Source organism: Diceros bicornis, chromosome 15 (assembly GCF_020826845.1).
Source record: "Diceros bicornis minor isolate mBicDic1 chromosome 15, mDicBic1.mat.cur, whole genome shotgun sequence".
NCBI lineage: Eukaryota > Metazoa > Chordata > Mammalia > Perissodactyla > Rhinocerotidae > Diceros > Diceros bicornis.
This window is the reverse complement of record NC_080754.1, coordinates 31650148-31669711: the sequence shown is the minus strand read 5'-3', so window position 1 is coordinate 31669711 and position 19564 is coordinate 31650148. Positions and strand designations below refer to the sequence as shown.

Sequence of the window (19564 nt, the reverse complement as noted above, 5' to 3'; positions counted from 1 at the left end):
TGAGAAAAACTATAAGTTTTAGAAAAAGACATTCAGAGCTGCCGCATCTCTGCTGAGGTTGACTTTGTAAAAGAAAACATTTCTTTCTATATCAAAAAAGACAATGATTCTGCAGCCTATTTTAATGATTCTTCACATCGTATTTTAAAGCCAGAAGCAACCATCATGACTGCTCGATGGTACCTCAGCCAGCTACCATCATGGCTGAGAAACCCCATGTTCCCAGAATTATCTAGTTACAGAGCCACCAACCATGCTCAGTAGTTCAGCCAGGGAAAGGAATGATGGCAGATGCTATTGATAAGTAGCAAAGCCAGCCACTTATCGTGGGCCAAGACACTCAGCCCTGCCCAGAACACTCACTTGTGACTTGATGTTCATAATGAAGATTTTGCTTTTACTTTAAAATAGTATTTGTGGATGTTCTCCCAGAATTCAGGGTTGTCTGCTGAGCTAACAGAATCCCGAGTGTTTTCTCTGCTAGATGAATCCAATATAACCAAACTGTAACAGTGATGAAATAAGGAAAATTTTTGTTTTGTGAAAACTGAAGCCTCAAACTTAAGAAATGTGTAGGTTGTGTGAGGACTTACGTGGATGATAGCATATGATGTTGTAGCACAAGACTAACTTTTCTCAAAAATAATAGAGCAGGGGAGTGAAAATTTCTAGAGTCGGGCATGCGATATGAGAGGTTCTTAAAACACAGAGTTTACAGGGTTGGGAGACGCAGAGTTAGCAGACAGAACACTTTGATACGTGCTGCTTTCCTCTCTTTCCCAGGAACACAAGCCAGATCAACTACATAATTTGTGGGTCCCAGCGCAAAATTAAAACATGGAAATCCTTGTTCAAAAATTAAGAATTTCAAGATGGCAGGAGCAGAGCATTAAACCAAGTGTGGGCCTTTCTAAGCATGGGGCCCTGTGTGACTACACAGGTCATCGGCCCACGAAGCCAGCCCTAAATACAGGAGACTGCATTTCTCTGCTTCTTTGCCAAATCCCTGGTTAAGGTGATGTGGGTGATGGAAGAGATATGTGCCACTTTTGGGGTGAGGCAGTGAAGAGCCCTTGTGTGATCTGCAGTCTTCCTTCCCTTATCACAGTAAACATGGAGACCTTGTGTTGAGTCAGTGGAGCCATCAGATTGAAGCAGTCACCACTCCGAGGAGAGCTACTCTAAAGAGTCACCTGGACCAAGAAAGAAGCTCTTAGGTGTTAAGCCACTGAGATATGGGAGTTGCTTGTTATTGCAGCACCAGCTTAGCCTATTCTCACTATTACATAGGTGAAGGCCAGAAGGAGAAGGAAATACCTCAAATTTGATAAATATGACAAAGGAAAGGAAATCAGACAGTGAAGATTGGTGTGATAGTTCCCTTGCATTCATTTTTCCATCAGTGAAATGAGAATTCAAAAATGATCTTTAACGTGTTACAATTCTATGACTACACATACTGCTACTTTCCCTCAATTCACTTAAAACATATATTATCTAAGAAAAAAGATTGCATATTCTCCTTCTCCTTTAGTCTCCCAATCTCTTGGTCCACTGCCATCCTTGGTCCACTCTTGATTCACTGAACACCTCTAATACTTTCAGCAGCCAAGACGGAAGCACTCTTGGGGCAGTGTTCTGCTCTGTAGAAAGTATTTTGTCAAACAGACTTTAATTTGTCACCATGATTTGATAGGTTTTTGATTCCAAAAACTCCAGCTGATATTGTAAGAGTCTCATTGCTTAAAAAAAATCACTGAAATTGGTCCCTTTTGTTGTCATTTCTACATTATATCAACATGTTTATCTCATTGCCTTCAAAGTTGTTCCTCATTGCTCTCAAAGACCGGATTGCTGTAAGACACTTCCCTGCCATACCCCGGGGTGTCAGAGTAGGAGGTTTGGTTTATCGGGGGCCAAGTGGGGTCATTTGCCAAAGCCCTCTGCCATACCCGATACTGGTTTTTTGATTGATAGCCAAAACACCTTTTGATTATTATCCACAGCGCTCGGTTTTCAATAATGGCTTCCTGCAAAATAAAAGAGTTACTGTTTACAATCAGAGGTTAAGTGTTTCCAGGCTACAGCTCTCCATAGACCACAACGAGGCACTACTGCATCGTCTACTTAGATCTAGCTTGACAAAGAACTTGAGCCCCGGACAAACAAATCCAAGGTGGTTTCACAGCCTCTCAAACTTTCGCTCTTAAAGAACTCTTCTGGGAGAAGAGAGAAGTACATAGTTTCAAGAATCTGGAAACATAGCTTGAAGTAGTCAGCCTCAAGGATGAAATTTCTTCTGAATCTTATATATAAATTAAATTTAAAATCATTCAAATTCTGCAGTCCACTCCATACCACATTCATATTTGATTTAATTAAAAAAAGACATTTAAAATTACTTACCACCAAATGAAATTGACCCTATAGAAAGATGTGTCACACGTACTATGTGGGTTTGGTATACCCTGGCACATCACTGCATAGTCATGAATACAGGTCGATAAAATTGAAATATGGGCCACAGTCTTGGAGTTGGACAGATCTGGATTAGAGTCCCAGCTCTAACACCTACTATGGGCAAATTAATTACCCTATCTGAGCCTCAGTGATTAGAAATAATAATTCCTTCCTCTTGTGTTTGTCATACGGATTATATAACTCTCCTCACAACACAGGGCTGGCACAGCTCAGAATATGAGCCGCCCTTCGCCGCCTTTCTGAGCTATTCATTTAACAAATGCTATGCACTGTGGCCAGGTAAACATATGTCTCTAACCTTCACCCACAAATATTTCATTGCAATACATTTCTTAAAATTACAAAAGATGTCTCTTTGGAAACTCTTTGGACTGCCATTTTATTTCATGATTTAGGCTGAGCCTTGAATCGAGCCCAGGTTATAACTTACAATCCACAACGGATGAAAGGTTATCATGTTAATTTTTCCATTTTTATTATATTTGGTCACAGAGGTTAATCATCTTAGAAGTTATCATGAAAGAAACAAAGAGAAAAATATGACAAGCCAAGCTGTCCCACAGAATTAGAACTGGTTTTGGTGTCTATCAGTGGTATCTTTGCTAAACCGTAAGGGTTAATTCTGTAGGATTCTAAAGGGAACTTTGCCAGAGATAGTGGTTTTCCTAAAATTCACCTCTCTTTGACATTTGAGCCCCATTGCTTGCGGAAATGATAAAGAACAGCTAGTCTAAGTCTTTCTCTAAAAACTGATCATCTGCTGGCAGGCTGTTAAAAACCCAAACAGCCATCTCATCAGCATCTTGCAAACCTCAGGGGTCCCCTGCCAGACCTGTTATTCCACTTTCCCACAGCAAGGATTTTTGTCCTTCTTAATTAACTAGAGGAGAGTAGTTTTCCTCAGAGCTAGGATAAGGCAGGATCATTGGTATCCAATTAAAGGCTTTAAGATCTAACTTACCCCCAGGAAATCTTAGCAGGCTTTAGACAAAACAAATGAAACAAAACACACACACATGTACGCACACACACAAAAGAACTTTAGTGCTCTATGCCTTGCCTTGAGTTCTTTTACAATTTTTTTACAATTCTAGGTGTATGATGGCCTGTATCACTTTGCTGCTCTGGAAAGGGGAACAGAAGCTCTGAGAGATGATCTGTCCTGTCACTCTACATTGTAAATTAAATGCAGAGCTCGAAACAAAAGGAAAGGCTTGATGAGATACCATTTCTTAAAAAAAAAAAAAAAATTTCACCACGTGAGCTCTTCTGACTGGCTACTCAAATAATTCATGCATATATACATATACATACGTACATATACATACAAACTCAAAAGAGCGGGCAGCCCCTCTGCCTGTTAGTCAGAGGTTAGTTAGACCATGAGACTCAGCAAAGAAAGGATAGGGTCTCACTCAAAACTGTTTGTTTTCTGGGCTGTTCTAAGATCAGGGCTACGGCCAAGGTTAGGTTTAGACCTCTCGGCAGAGCAGACAATATTCGGGGCTGTGCAAAAGGAGGCCAGCCATCCTCCATGCTTGTCTCCTCAGAACCTTTCTGGACCATCTCTGCTCCAGGCTGGCCAGGTAGTATGGGCCAGCACAGCCCATAGCAGGATCCCTTAGTGTCTTGTGGCAGACATGCGTAGAGCCTCCTGAGGAAAAGCTCTTGCTGCATCCACAATAAAGTAGGTAGTCTTTACCTACTCTGCTAGGCTTACCTCATGAGGCAGGAAACCTTAGTGTCCTCAATTCTCCATTACAACTGCCTTCACCAACATCTCAAATGACTCAGGTTTGTCCCTAAGTACCTTGACAGCAGAGAAAGGGCTAACTGCAAGGAGGATCCTGGGGTGTGAGCTTGAACCCCGCAATGTCATTTCTCAGAAGCTGCTGGGAACCTACACTAAACATCTATGTGTGTGTCTCTATTTCTCATTCACCATGAGAAACAAAGGAGAAACTTTATCTTTCATGAGTATCAGATTACCCTCTCCATCTGCTGGGGGTGAGCAGGGTCACTTCTTACATTTGATAATTGAATAAACCTTTACGCAGCTAATGTTAGAATAAAGCAGGGTTTTAGGTGCCATAGTTACTGAGATGAGTTCTTGCCAGCGTAGTTTAATGGCAAGTGAGTGAAAAAAATTGATACACAAGTAACTATAGCCCTTGTCCACTGGCTTCCTGTAGATTGTGAATTCTACTCCTATGTCATTATTATCGATGGGCATCATGCCCTAGGACACAGCACATGATCAACAAATGTTCGTGGAAAGAGTAAATGAATAAATGGATGCCTGAATGATTGATAGATACAAAATAAGAAATGGTAAGTTCCACAAGAGATAATATAATAATAATAGTTTATATTTACTAAACACTTACTATATGCTTTTCACTGTTCACATTTCATGCTCACAGTAACCCTATGAGGTAAGGTACCATTATTATCATCATTTTATAGATGATGAACAAAGACACAGAAAAGTGGAAGAACTTGCCCAAAGTCAGACAACAAGAAAGGTTGGAGCCAGGATTCAAAGCAAGATAGACGACTCTGAATCTTTTGCTCTTAACTGCAAATATACTGACAGCAGAACGGCTTCCTGCTAGGGAATTATGGCAGACTTTGTTGCTTGATTACCCTACAGCCCATTCCTCCTGACTCTCCCTTGCCTGCCTAAAAGGAAAAAAGTCATAAATAATCTAAGCCAACTTATCTAACTTTTTGGCATAGATCCACTTTCCCAGAATCCTTTTCTACTCAGGATGACAATGAACAGTTCCAACTAAGAAGGCATAACAGGAAGTCAGCTGGTGGGCTGCGGGAAATTTTTCTGTTTTCTAATAAAAGGTTCATACTTGAGGGAAAAGCTTGCTGGTGCCTCTCCTTCCATTTTTTTTCCTGCACTCAAAACAGACATAATGCCCAGCTATGTGGAAGCTATCTGGGCACCACAGACAGTTAGTACAATCATGAAAGGCCAACATCTAAGGATGATGAGACAGAAAAGTAAAAGAATGGGATCTCCAAAAACGCTACTGAGTTGTTAAACTAGCCCTAAAGCCACTTACCTCCAATCTTCTTAATAAGTGAGTCAATAAATATCTCTATTGTTTAAGCCACTGTTAGTTGAGGTTTGTTATTTGCCTAACTGATCCAAGCATCAGGAAAGATTCGTGAAGAGGATAGTACCAAAGCTGTGCCATAGAGGATGAGATAGCATTTCAACACGCAGAAATGAGGAAAGATGTACTAGACAGAGGAAATAATGTCATCATGGACAGAGACAAGATATATCCATAAGATTATCCCTTAAAGGGCAAGGACCATTTTTCTGCAAATCAGTATGACAGCCATGACGATGCTCTTTTATTCGTGATACCGGCTCAACACAAGGTTGACATGAGGGAAGCCATATTGTAGAAAAGAAGCCCTATTGTAACTTTGAATGACTTCTGACAAACTATTCCAGCTGGATATGCACTCTCCAGTAAATCTAACTGCTTTGTAGATTTTAAGACCCCTGCTTGTGCGTGTACCTCCCAGCTGTGATAAGATGATAACTTTGTTCTTTTGAGCTCCTTAGGAATGTGCTGACCCCCGAACAGAGAGTCTGTGCTGATAGCCATCATCAATGAAAACTGAAAGATCTGGTGTGGCACTCCCAGCCTGTAACACCAGAAAGTCAACACTCTCAACCCCCTCCCCTATAACCCAATGGCCTATATAACTGCTGTAAGATTTTGTGCCCCCTTAAGATGATTCTTTGAGACATTAGTCAGCCCTCTGTCCCCTTGCTAGCAAGCTGTAATAAACTGCCCTTTCTTTTCCACCATCTTGCCTCTTGACAATTGGCTTTGTCTCAAGGCAAGCAGATTGTGGCCTTTTTGCAGTAACATTAATTTGTTGGCTTTGGAGACCATATGGTTTACCACAATGCTTCTCAGTGTGGTCCCTGAGCCAACATCAGGATCACCTGGCAACCTGTCAGAAACAAAAACTTGTGCCTACTCCAGACCCATTGAATCAGAAATGCTGGGAGCGGGGCTGGACAATCTATGTTTTAACACACCCTCCAGGCAATTCTGATGCCCACTCAAGTTTGAGAAGCCCTGGTTTAGCATATGGAGAGAAGCTCCAGTACCCTAATTCTGTGTCCTGTTCTGCTACCAGCTCCTGTGCCGCAGTTAGCCCACTTACTAAGGAAAGTTCATTGAATACCTGCCTACAAAATACTGCAGAGAAGCCAGGCTCCAGGTGCTCTCAGCCCACCATGAATCCCCCCTCACTGGAACAAGCCCGGGCTTGTAACTAGGAGCAGGAATGGGGATCCACGGAATCCTGCAGCTCACCTCTCCTTCAGAATGGGTGCCTTTTCCACGACGCCTCCTGCCCAACAGGGGGCTTTGAAGAATGGAGATTGTGTCTAACAGTGTTGGAGAGGAGAGAGTGAACCAGGTAGCGAAAGAAAGGGGGAGCACAAGTTCATTTTACTGAGGAAATGGAGCAAATGGGAGCTGAAGAATAAAAGCTGGAAAAAGCTCAGTAGGAATCTCATTTTCCATTTATAAAGTAAAAGTGATACAAGTTGTTAAGTGGAAGAAGCCAGACACAAAGGCCACATATTGTATGTTCCCTTTATATGAAATGTCCAGAATAAGCAAATCCATAGAGACAGAAAGTAGATTAGTGGCTGCCACGGGGTAGAGGAGGGGGAAGGGGAATGATGAGTGACTGCTAATGGGTAGAGGATTTCTTTTGGGGTGATTAGAATGTTCTGAAATTAATGATAGTGGTTGCACAACTCAGTGAATATACTAAAAACTACTGAATTGTACATTTTAAAAATGTGAATTTTGTAGTACGTGAGTCATATCTCAATTTCAAAAAATGAATTGAGTTGGGTCTCTATTTGTGAATTTTAGAAATGAATAGGACCTTAGAGATCATAATCCATTCTCCCCATCTCCACCTCACAGATGGGAAAAGTAATGCCTTGTTCGTAACTCACCCGAGAAAATCGCCATTGCTCATGTTGCCAAGGAAAGGAGCCCCTTGCACTGTTGAGCTGTTCCTATTTCAGACTCCCAAAGAATGCCCCTGCCCAGTGATCACCAGCCTGAGGACACTCACCTCCACAACAAAGGACACAATGAAATTGGAGCCGAGCATAATGACAATGTAGACCCTCCACAGGACAGGAGTGCAGAGCAGCTGGTGAAAGATGAAGAAGCAAAGTTAGTCTGAAGACAAATATATGCTGGAAAAATGTTCACATGTTCACAGCGTATATTTTCATAGGTTATAAATCACTTATGTAATAGACATATGCATATATACATATACATATTCCATATACACATATTACATATATACATGTTACATATATACCTATTATGTATGCACATATGCATATATACATTTTATATATATATATCTCTATGTATGTATGAAACTCGTGATTCCAATGATTTGGGAACTATGACTATTGCTTTTTTTCTTTTATCTTTCTTTCTTCTTCTTTGTTTTTTTTAGTTCCTCTGTAATTTCTAAACGTCCTAAAATAAATTTGGTCACTTTACAATAAAAAATAATAATAAAGGTTTTTTTGTATGTTTTAGTTGTTTTATTTTTAGGAGGGAATACGGGAATGTGGCTCTGCCCCCAGGAGGCTCTGAGGTTACATGTGTCAAACGTCCACAAGGGCAGCATTGTCCTCTTCTCTCTGGTGCTGTATCTCTCCTCAGCTCAGCCCTGCTTTTGAGCCCAGGGTGTGGGGTGGGGGGGCCAGGACTGTGAGTACAGCTGCACGGGCTGTGCCATCACAAGGCTGCTCACCAACCAAGCAAGTGGGGCTGCAATCAAGTTGTCACTACTGTCTCTGCCCCTACTTTCTGTCTTCCCCAGCCCTTTTCCAGGCACATGATATATATGATACATATGGATGTTGAATGGATAGATGAATGAATGAATGAATGAAATGAAGCCAAGTGCACTCCATTGTACCTGGCACTGCCTTATACACTGGGGGGGAGTAAAAAACTGGTACAACTCTATGGAAGGCAATGCTATTAAAATTAAAAGTTCAAATTCACTTCTAGGAATTTATCTTAGAGGTATACTTGTACATGGCTAAAATGATATATGTACAAGGTTATTTTACTTTAGCTTTGTTTGTAATAGTAAAAGATTGGAAACAAAATAAATGTCTATCAATAAGAGACTACATATAAATCATGGTATGTATATATAATGAAATACAATATTAACATAGAAAAAGAATGAGGAAGCTTTATGTATTGATATGGAACAGTTACAATAATATACTGTCACGTGAAAGAACACGTGAAGGACTGTGTGTGTGGTTGTGGCAGCCATGAAAATGCTCCACTCAGGTCTCCTGCTGCTGGGAGGACAAATGGCAGATGCTCCAACTGCTACACTCAGAACGGACCACCACGTTCACACTAAGGCCACATTTCCCGTGGGCTGCCCATAGCTAGTAACTGTGAGTGGGGCTTCTCACCACACTCATTCTTGCAAGACACTGGACACCTCTGATGGGCGACTTTGGCTTAACTTCCTTAGAGCTGCCCTGCAGTGTAAAACTCTGCTCATCTAGCCCTCCGTCCTTCCCTCTCTTCTTCACAGGGGTCAGACCCACGTTATAGCCTGGTGCCCTCCCCACCTCCTCTGGCTTTCTAATCTTTTTTCCCTGGCAGGCAATTGCTCCAATAACTTTCTTTTTTTTTTTTTTTTTGTGAGGCAGATCAGCCCTGAGCTAACATCCGTGCTAATCCTCCTCTTTTCGCTGAGGAAGACCGGCTCTGAGCTAGCATCTATTGCCAATCTTCCGCCTTTTTTTTCCCCCAAAGCCCCAGTAGATAGTTGTATGTCATAGTTGCACATCCTTCTAGTTGCTGTATGTGGGACGCGGCCTCAGCATGGCCGGAGAAGCGGCGCGTCTGTGCGCGCCCAGGATCCGAACCGGGGCCACCAGTAGTGGAGCACGCGCACTTAACCGCTAAGCCATGGGGCCGGCCCGCCAATAACTTTCTTACACTTCTCATCTCACCTTGACATCTCCATCTCAGAAGACATGGACAAATGTAGTAATTTGCTACTATTTACGTAAAAATGTGGCAGAATATACGTATAAGAAATATATGTATATTTGTGTACATATATATAAAATATGTCTGAAAGTATGTAAAATAAGCTGGGTCATTGGTTGCCTCCAGAGACAGGAAGTGGAGCTGAAGAACAAGGATGAGAGGGAGACTTTCACTATATACCTTTTCTACCTTTTGAATTTTAAACTATGTGAGTGTATTCTCTATTAAAGAAAATCATGCTTTTTTAAAAATGAGCAATAACTAGGTTGTAAAACAGCATGATTACATTTAAAATAAAATGAACTTCATAAATCAGTCAATGCACATTTATAATATCTGAATTTTCAAAGATGCAAAGATATAGTGAATAATGTTATAATTTTCCTTACCTGCATATTCACAATTTTCTAAAATGTACCCATAATTTTATGTAATAAGAAGAAAAATAATTATTTTTAGGGTTGAACAATACTTCTTTGCAGAATCTTTGCAGTCCTGCAGGCAATGACTCCACACAGGTTCCATGCCAACCAAATACGTTCCCTATTTTGTTACACCAGACGACCCAGCCTCTCTGTAAGAGTCTTCACTATTGGAGTGTGACTAAACCCAACATGCCTTAACCTTATCTTTTGCAGGATTAAAAATTTAATCCACTTAGAAGATTAGTGGGCAAAGACTATTTATCTTCATGAGTATTTAATCTAATTCCTGAAGACACTTAACAACAATGGCAATTGCACTGTTAACCACAGTAATACAATTATAAAAATAAAAACCAAAGGTAGACATTAGCTCATATGTCAAATGTCTAGGTGGATTCATGAAGGTATTGCTGGTTTGGAAGGCACTGTGTGCTCCAAGGTTTGTCTACAATGATATGCAATGACCAGTCAACCATTCATTGCCATTACGTGCCATTCACTACGCAGGGCACTAGTAATATAAGAATGAGTAAGATAGGATCTTGGCCCTCATGAAACTTATCTTTGAGATGGAGACGCAAGCAGTTCCTTTCATCATCTCTTCTGTGTTCTATGTATCGGTCTAAAGGACATTTAGTCATGATTAACTTCTAATTCAAAGGTAGGATAGGTTAAAGGAATCAAAATATGTTTTCCCCTGCTCGAATATAAAAAATTTCTGTCTCTTATAGAGTTTCAAAGTTGTCTCAAAATCTGAGAGAGTTCATGAGGTAGGGTATGGCTCTTTGAAAGTAAGTTTTGCTGACATTAAGTATGAACATACAGAAAAACACATTTTTAAAGAGGTAAAAAAAAAAAGAGATGTAAATACAGATTCGAGAATTAACTGAGAAAGTTTATAGGCAACACTGTTTTAAACAGCTTCAAAACAGAAGCATTTAGGGGAAAATTCTCTCACATTTGAAAGAGAATATGTATAAATAGCTTTTCCAGTCTCACAGGGATCTTTTAAAGAAAAATGTTCAATTATCTGAAATAAACTTGAATTCAAGACTAGATAGAATTTTATTTGCTGCCCAGCTTAAATAAAAAATATGAATAAATTCAGCATTCTTTTTAACTCCACCATCCCAAAAGAGTAATCAGTGTCAAGAATCCATGTCAATTGCAATTGCGATCTGCTTTTTTATATAACTGTAAACCATCATCATATCCTAGAGATAAGACTTACATCCAGACGCCTATATAATTCTGGAATATCAGCAAATAGAATGAATAGACACACACCCAGCTGTATGACCAGCACAAGGACAAATATATCTGAGGAAATAAGAACACAACTATCATTTTGAGAAATCAGAATATCACACCTCTTGATAGACATATTCTAGATTAACACTGACTAAATTTACTTGATTTCCACATCCAAACACAGCATAATAGATAGAAAATACTCATTCCTATGCAATGAGTCTCACCACCACAATTTCTATGCATGTCCTTGAGGCAAGTGGAAATTTTCACAAGCATGTTATAAGTTTCAATTAATAAAAGTGGGAAATATATATAGGGTAACATTGACAAAATACATTTCCAATAAATGTCTTGAAGACATCCAAGTATCTGAATCTCTTTAATGCAAATCGTCTGCTCAAATCCTTTTCTGGAAAGAAGGAGGGTTGTAAATAAACAAATGTTTACATTGAAATCATGTAGAGGTCAGCGTTCATCTGCTTTCTCATTCCAAGAAGAAGGGCAAAATAAACGTCTCTGAACAAACAAGTTTTCTGAGGATATTGATTCTTCAACTTGTGCTTCTAAATTTCCCCAGTTAGAGGGGTAGTGATGATATACACATAAACGTCCCAAAGGCTAACTCGGTAACCTATTTCTCCTAACACACATTCCCACTCCCAGCCTAGAATGTTAAGGAGGTGGCAGGTACTTTGGCCAAGAGCCTCCACACTCATCTATGGTCAGTTTCCTCCAGGCTGGACCCGCTCCCAGTCTGCAAACTACACAATGCCACCCTGACCATTGTCTTCATGGCAGGAGAAGACAGTGTTCCAGCTGAGTGCTACGACCCTTCTCTCCACCTCCTCCTGGATGAATTCTGACAAGTACTGACAAGGAGAGAAATAAATGAGTCTTCCCAATTTGGAGTGATCCCATAAAAAGACACCTAGAGACAAACTTCTGGTGAAGGGAAGAGGTGGAGAAAGAATCCTTAGTACTTAGTGCAGCTTTAAGGAAAGGAGCAGAGGATCAAGAGAATGAGGCTGTACAATATGTTTTACAGAGCCCTGGATGGGAAGTCAGGACACCCTAGATAAGCATCAACTCTTCAGCTGCTCCCTCAGTGACCCGGGTGTATCTGTCCTCCTCTCTGATGACCTCTCACCTCTGATCTGGTGCAGTTCTACTCACAGTTTGTATAGGTTGGCTGCCTAAATGGTTTTCCTTTAGAGAAGATAAGAGCCACAATGATACAGTTGATTGTTCCCAAGAACCATATAGTAGTGTTCTCAAAACTTGTGAAGTCACTATTACTTCCATTTCTTCCTGGAGCAGCTGGAGAAATGGTTAACTTTGAGATGCTTTCATTTTGCACTGTGCAGGCACTAAAAAGAAAACCAAAGAAGCTAATGAAGAAAGATGATAGGCCCTTATGGAGCATTTGTATCTACAAGGCCCCATGCTCTCGATGCTTCTATGATTGCCTACACTTTGGGAAAGAATATACTGAAAAATAAGGAGAAAGAAACCAACACAGATAGATCTCTATTTTGGAGAGAAAGAGAGAGATTCAATACTTATTTACTCAATAAACTGGGCACAAATCATGTGTATTAAGGCTATGTGGGAGAGAAAGAGATGAGTAAGCTATGATTCTTCCCTCTGGTGGCTTAAGATCTCTGAATATTTATAAGTAGGGTGATCATACAATTTATCATCCAACAAGAACAGATTTGAATGTGAAAGAAAAAGACATTAATAATTTCATTGGGATATCAGGCTTAAACTGGAACTGCCCAGGCAAACTATAATGCATGGTCACCCTGGATATAAAAGATGGTCATAGATTATTATCATATAAGACAGGCAGAGATAAGTGCCAATGAAATGATACTATCAAACTGTGCCACAGAGAAGAGAAGATCACTGGAAAATTATCCGAAGGACTTAAGGAAGCCAAAAACTTTGGAAGAATGAAGACCCATTTGCCTCCCATCACATGGGCCAGATGACATTTGATAGAAATTAGAATATGAGAAGCTAAAATCGAGGCTGTGATCATACCTGTGTGTCTTCACGGAATACCAAGGCTGCCTCTGAACTAGAATGAAGCCCACAATATGCATGGCCAGGCTGAGAAGAATGTTGAGAATCACAGAGAGCAGTAGAGGTGGGGAGATCAGCCGTCCTGCAGGTCTGAAAGGCACCAGCTTGGGGTAGGCACCATTCAAATTCACTACAAAATAAATACAAGTTTTATGTTTATGAGAACAGGAAAATGTATTCTTCATCAGAAGGATGGTGTAACTTCTCATGATCACACATCTAAGGAGATTGACAAATTGAAGTGCATCACAAACTGAGGGAACAAAACTATGAATGGATTCAAATTCAAGTCATATGAGGAATTCTTAAGAAAGTGGATGTAAGACAACACACGATGCCTTTTTTGCCTATTAAATGGGCAAAGACTATTAAATTATAGGGGAGAGAGTGATAAAATGCATACCCTCATACACTGTATGTGGGAATAAAAATGGACACAAACCTTCTACAAGGCAATTTGGCAACATATATAAAGAGAGTGAAAAATGTTTATAACTTTTGACATAGTTATTCCACTTCTGAAAATTTTTCCTAAGCTAAAAATTCAGAGATGTAGAAAGATGTTCATCACAGCATCGTCTACAACACATTATGCTTCTCAGCTCAGTTGCAATCTTGGAGATGATAGCCTGCATTCCCAGTGGGGGACCCTGGTCCCTGGTTACAGATGGGAAAGACCAGACTTTATCCACAAATTATTCTGTATGTCTGTTCTGACCTGTCTGGGGCTACCTGAAGGACTGTTGCAAGGTGCTCATCTCTGTTTCACCTAATGCAAAACTCATACAGGGCAGAAAAGCAGCATACACTGCTTGACAAACTACCCGCAGTCACCCGGAGTGAAACATTACAGTTGAGAAATAAAATAACTGCCTAAAGTCTGGAAAGAAAAGCTAAAGAAAGTTTCTTTGGGAAATTACACCATTCAAAACCACCTGTGTCTATTGGGGAATATAGAAAGCCATGCAAGTGCCCAGGGCAAGATATATGCTCAGAAAAGATGAGAAAAGACCCTAAGCTTTCAGCTCTGGAAGATTTCTAGACTCAGCACAAACCTGGCTAAGTGTTGAAGTGCCCCCCACGGAAAACATCTGCAAAGACTAGGAGAAGTGTTTCTTTGTTCATGTTTTTAAACTCATGGAGTTCAAGGAAATCTCTGTCAAAACACTAGCCGAACAAAAGCTAAAGGAACATAGACTTCAGTGACCACACATGACAATTGATACAGTCTTTACAAAAATAGTTTAGGAAAGTCATTAAACACAGGGATTACTACAGCCTTCAAAAACCATCAAGCCCTAGAAAAGGGGAGGAATCTGATTTCCAGAGTGATGACATTATAAAATTCAATGGAACAAAATAAATAGACAAAAATCATCTCTGAGGAAGCCCAGACATTGGACTTACTGGGCGAAGATTTTAAAACAACTGCCTTAAATAAGCTCAAAGAACTAAAGTAAATCATGGACGAAGAACTCAAGGAAATCAGGAACACAATGTATGAACAAAATGAGAATGTCAGTAAAGTGATCAAAATTCTTTTTAAAGACTCTTTTAATAATTTCTATCTCTTTATTGACATTTTCATTTTGTCCAGTAAAAGTAATTATTTGGGCAAATATAAAAGCCTGTATTACTATATTTTTGGTTTTTAACTCCACTTTTTATTCCTACATGATTTAAAAGACAAATGCATAACAAATAATTATATATCTATGTTACTGGGCACGCAATGGATAAAGATGTAATTTGTGACAATAACAACATAAAAGGGGAGACAGAGTTGTAAAGTAGCAGAATTTTTGAAAGCTATTGAAGTTAAAGTATCAATTCAAACTAGATTGTTATAAATTTAGGATGTTACATATAATCTCCACGATAATATATTATGCAGTGAAAAACTCACAGCTAACATCATACTCAAGGGTGGAAGACGGAAAGCTTTCCCACTAAGATTAGGAACAAGACAAGGATGCCCACTTACACCACTGCTATTTGACATTGTACTGGACATTCTATCCAGAGCAATTACAGAAGAAAAAGAAACAAAAGTGATCTAAATCAGAAGGAAGAAGTAAAACTATTTCTATTCGCAAGTGACATTATCTTATATATTGGAAATCCCAAAGAATCCACAAGAAAGCTACTAGAGTTAGTAAACAAATTCAACTATGTTGCAGGGTACAAGATCAACGTATAAAAATCAGTTGTGTTTCTATACATTGGCAATGAACAATTTAAAAAGGAAATTAAGAAAACAATTCCATTTCTAATAGCATCCAAAGGAATAAAATGCCAAAAAAGGGAAATAACCACAAAAGAGAAAGATACACACATTGAAAATAACAAAACTTTTCTGAAATAAATTACAGAAGACATAAATAAATGGAAAAACATCCCATGTTCATGAATTGGAGGACTTATTGTTAAGATGTCAATACTATCCAAAGTAATCTATAGATTCAACACAATCCCTATCAAAATTCAAATGGCTTTTATTACAGAATGGAAAAGGTGATCTTCAAATTCACATGAAATTGTAAAGGGCCCTGAATAGTCAACAAAAATCTTGAAAAAGAAGAACAACGTTAGAAGACTCACACTTCCTGATTTCAAACTTACTACAAAAACAGTAATCAAAACAGTGTGGTACTGGCATAAGGATACATGTAGACATAAGGATACATAGAGACAAATGGAATAGAATGGAGGGTCCAGAAACCTATGGCCCATACATCTATGGCCAACTGATTTTCAACATGAGTGTCAAGACTATTCAATGTGGGAAAGAACAATCTCTTTAACAAATGGTGCTGAGACATCTGGATTTCCACATGCAGAAAAAAAAAAAAGTGAAGTTGGACCCCAAATCTCACACCACATAGAGAAATTAGCACAAAAATGGGTCATGAGCTTAAAACTATAAAATTCTTAAAAGAAAACATTGGGTAAATCTTCATGACCTAGGATTTGGCAATGGATTCTTAAATATGACACCAAAAGCATGAGCATCAAAAGAAAAAATAGATAAATTGGACTTAATCAAAATTAAAGCTTTTGTACATCCAAGGACATTAAGAAAGTGAAAAAACGACACATAGAATGGAAGAATATTTCTGCAATCATATATCTGAGAAGATTTTAATATCCACAATACATGAAGAACTCCAGAACTCAACAACCAAAAGAAAAAAATCCAGTTAAGTAATGGGAAAAGGACTTGAATAAACATTTCTCCAAAGAAGACATACAAATGATCAATAAGCTTATGAAAAGATGCTCAACGTGATTAGTCATTAGAGAAATGAATTCTAAACCACAATATGACACCATTCTATACGTATTAGAATGTGTAAAATAATTTTTTTAAAAAGTTAAATAACAAGTGTTGATGAGGCTATAGAGAAATTGGAACCCTCATACATTACTGGTGAGAATGTAAAATGATACAGTAACTATGGAAAATAGTTTGATGATTTCTCAGAAAGTTAAATTTTTGATTACCATATGACCCAGCAATTTCACTCCTATACCTAAAAGAATTGAAAACAGGGAGTCAGATACTTTATGCAACCGTTCATTGCAGCATTATTCACCATAGCCAAAAGATGGAAACAACTCAAGTCCATCAACAGATAAATGGATAAACGAAATGTGGTATATACATGTAATGGAATATTATTCAACGAAAAAAAAAAAGAACGAAGTTCTGATACATGCTACAACATAGATGAACCTTGAAAACGTTATGCTAATTGAAATAAGCCAGATACAAAGGGACAAATATTGTATGGTTCAACTTATATGAAACATCTTGAATAAGTAATTCATAGAAACAAAAAGTAGATTAGAGGTTACAAGAGGCTGAGAAGAGGGGCAATGGGAAGTTATTGTTTAATGGGTACCGAGTTTCTGTTTGGGGTGATGAAAAAGTTTTGGAAATAGATAGTGGTGATGGTTGCACAACATTTTTAATGTAATTAATGCCACTGAACTGTACACTAAAAAATGGTGAAAATGGAGAATTTTATGTTATATATATTATACCACAATAAAAAAGAATTAAAATATTTAATGACATTAAAAAGTAGTCATAAAGTTAAATGAAAAAAACAAGATGCACAACTATATAGAGGACGTAATTCAAATTTCTTAATTTGTATATACAAAAAAAAGACTAGAAGGAAATATATCATAATGTTTTAATTGGTTATCTCTGGATAGTAGAATAAAAGTGTGTTTTTTTCTTTGTTATATATTGCAATGTTTTCCATCTTCTTTTCACAATGAATATATGTTAATCATTCATAAAAACAGAAAAGAATCAAGTTATTTATCAAAAAATAGAGAAAAACCTGGAGATCCTTGTTCTGGAGAAGAGAACAATCACAGAAGAAATGAGAGCTGTTTTTAGCTATGTGAAGGACTGTTCTGGAGAGAAAAACCAGACTATTCTGTGCCACCCCAAAGAGCAGAACTGGGATGGGTGAAAGTTACACAGAGATAGATTTGGCTTGACGTGAAGAACTCTGTTATCAGTAAGGACTGTCGCAGGGTATTCTTTCAATAGATTTAACAAACATTTAGTGAACTCCTTTGATATGTCAGGCATTGTTAGAAGTATTGGGAATACAGCAGTAATCGAGACATACAAGGTACTTTTCTCATGAAGCACACACTCTAGGTGAGGGGTGACAGGCAAAAGCAAATAAAAACATACATAAATATCACAATTTCAGATTGTGAAAAGTACTGTGAACAAAAATGGATTAAAGACTTGAATGTAAGACCTGAAACCATAAAACTTCTAGAAGAAAACATAGGCAGTACACTCTTAAACATTGGTCTTAGCAGTATCTTTTTGAAGACCATTTCTTACCATGCAAGGGAAACAAAAGAAAAAATTAACAAATGATACTACATCAAACTGAAAAGCTTCTGCACTGCAAAGGAAACCATCAACAAAACAAAAAGACAACCTAACAATTGGGAGAAGATATCTGCAAATCATATATATGATAAGGGGTTAATATCCAAAATATATAAAGAACTCACACAACTCAACAAAAACAATAAGAACAACCCAACTAAAAAATGGTCAAAGGATCTGAACAGACATTTTTCCAAAGAATATATACAGACAGCCAAAAGGTACATGAAAAAATGTTCAACATCACTAATTATTGGGGAAATGCAAATCAAAACTACAATGACATAGCATCTCACACCCATCAGAATGGCTATAATTAACAACACTAGAAATAACAAGTGTTGGAAAGGATATGGAGAGAAGGGAACACTCATACACTGCTGGTGGCAATGCAAACTGGTGCAGCCACTATGGAAAACGGTATGGAGATTCCTCAAAAAATTAAGAATAGAACTACTGTATGATCCAGATCCAATTATACCATTTCTGGATATTTATCCAAAGAACATGAAAACACGAATGCGAGAAGATATTTGCACCCCTATGTTCATTGCAGCATTATTCACAATAGCCAAGACTTGGCAACAACCTAAGTGCCCATCAATGGATGAATGGATAAAGAAGATGTGGTATATATACACAATGGAATACTACTCAGCCATGAGCAACGATGAAATCCAGGCATTTGCAACAACATAGATGGACCTTGAGCGTATTATGCTAAGCAAAATAAGTCAGATGGAGAAAGTCAAATACCATATGGTTTCACTTGTAAGTGGAAGATAACAGCAACAACAACAAACACATAGATACAGAGTTTAGATTGGTGGCTACCAGAGGGGAAGGGGGGAGGGAGGAAGGCAAAAGGGGTAATGGGGCACATGTGTGTGGTGATAGATGATAATTAGTCTTTGAGTGGTGAACATGATGTGGTCTACACAGAAATGAAAATATAATGATGTACACCTGAAATTTATATAATGTTATAAACCAATGTTACCTCAAAAAAAAAAGAATAGAGCAAAATTGTGTGATAGAGAATAATTGGCTTAGTCATTACCTAAAGTGACTTTTCTGATGTGGTTACATTTGAGCTAAGGTCTGAATAACAAGAAAAAGTCAAAGCCACATGAAGATCTAAAGGGAGAGTATTTTAGGCAAAGAAAATAGCAAAAACAAAGGTACTGAGGTGACCACAAGCTTGGCAATGCTTGAGTGACAGAAACGCGAGGCTGCCAGGAACAAGTAAGTGAGTAGCAATGTGG

The 19564-nt window shown here is 38.5% G+C and overlaps 1 protein-coding gene across 1 annotated transcript in view; it reads right to left on the bottom strand.

Moving 5' to 3' along the window:
* Positions 1–1817: 1817 nt before the first annotated feature.
* ATP13A4 (ATPase 13A4) overlaps positions 1818–19564 on the bottom strand; it is a 117204-nt gene continuing 99457 nt past the window's right edge. Inside the window, exons 26-30 of the mRNA XM_058555563.1 lie at positions 13328–13499; positions 12455–12648; positions 11259–11347; positions 7621–7701; positions 1818–2030 (exon numbers count right to left, since the gene is read on the bottom strand). Of these exons, the coding sequence (XP_058411546.1) occupies positions 1818–2030; positions 7621–7701; positions 11259–11347; positions 12455–12648; positions 13328–13499 (749 nt within the window). The remainder of the gene's footprint in view (positions 2031–7620; positions 7702–11258; positions 11348–12454; positions 12649–13327; positions 13500–19564) is intronic.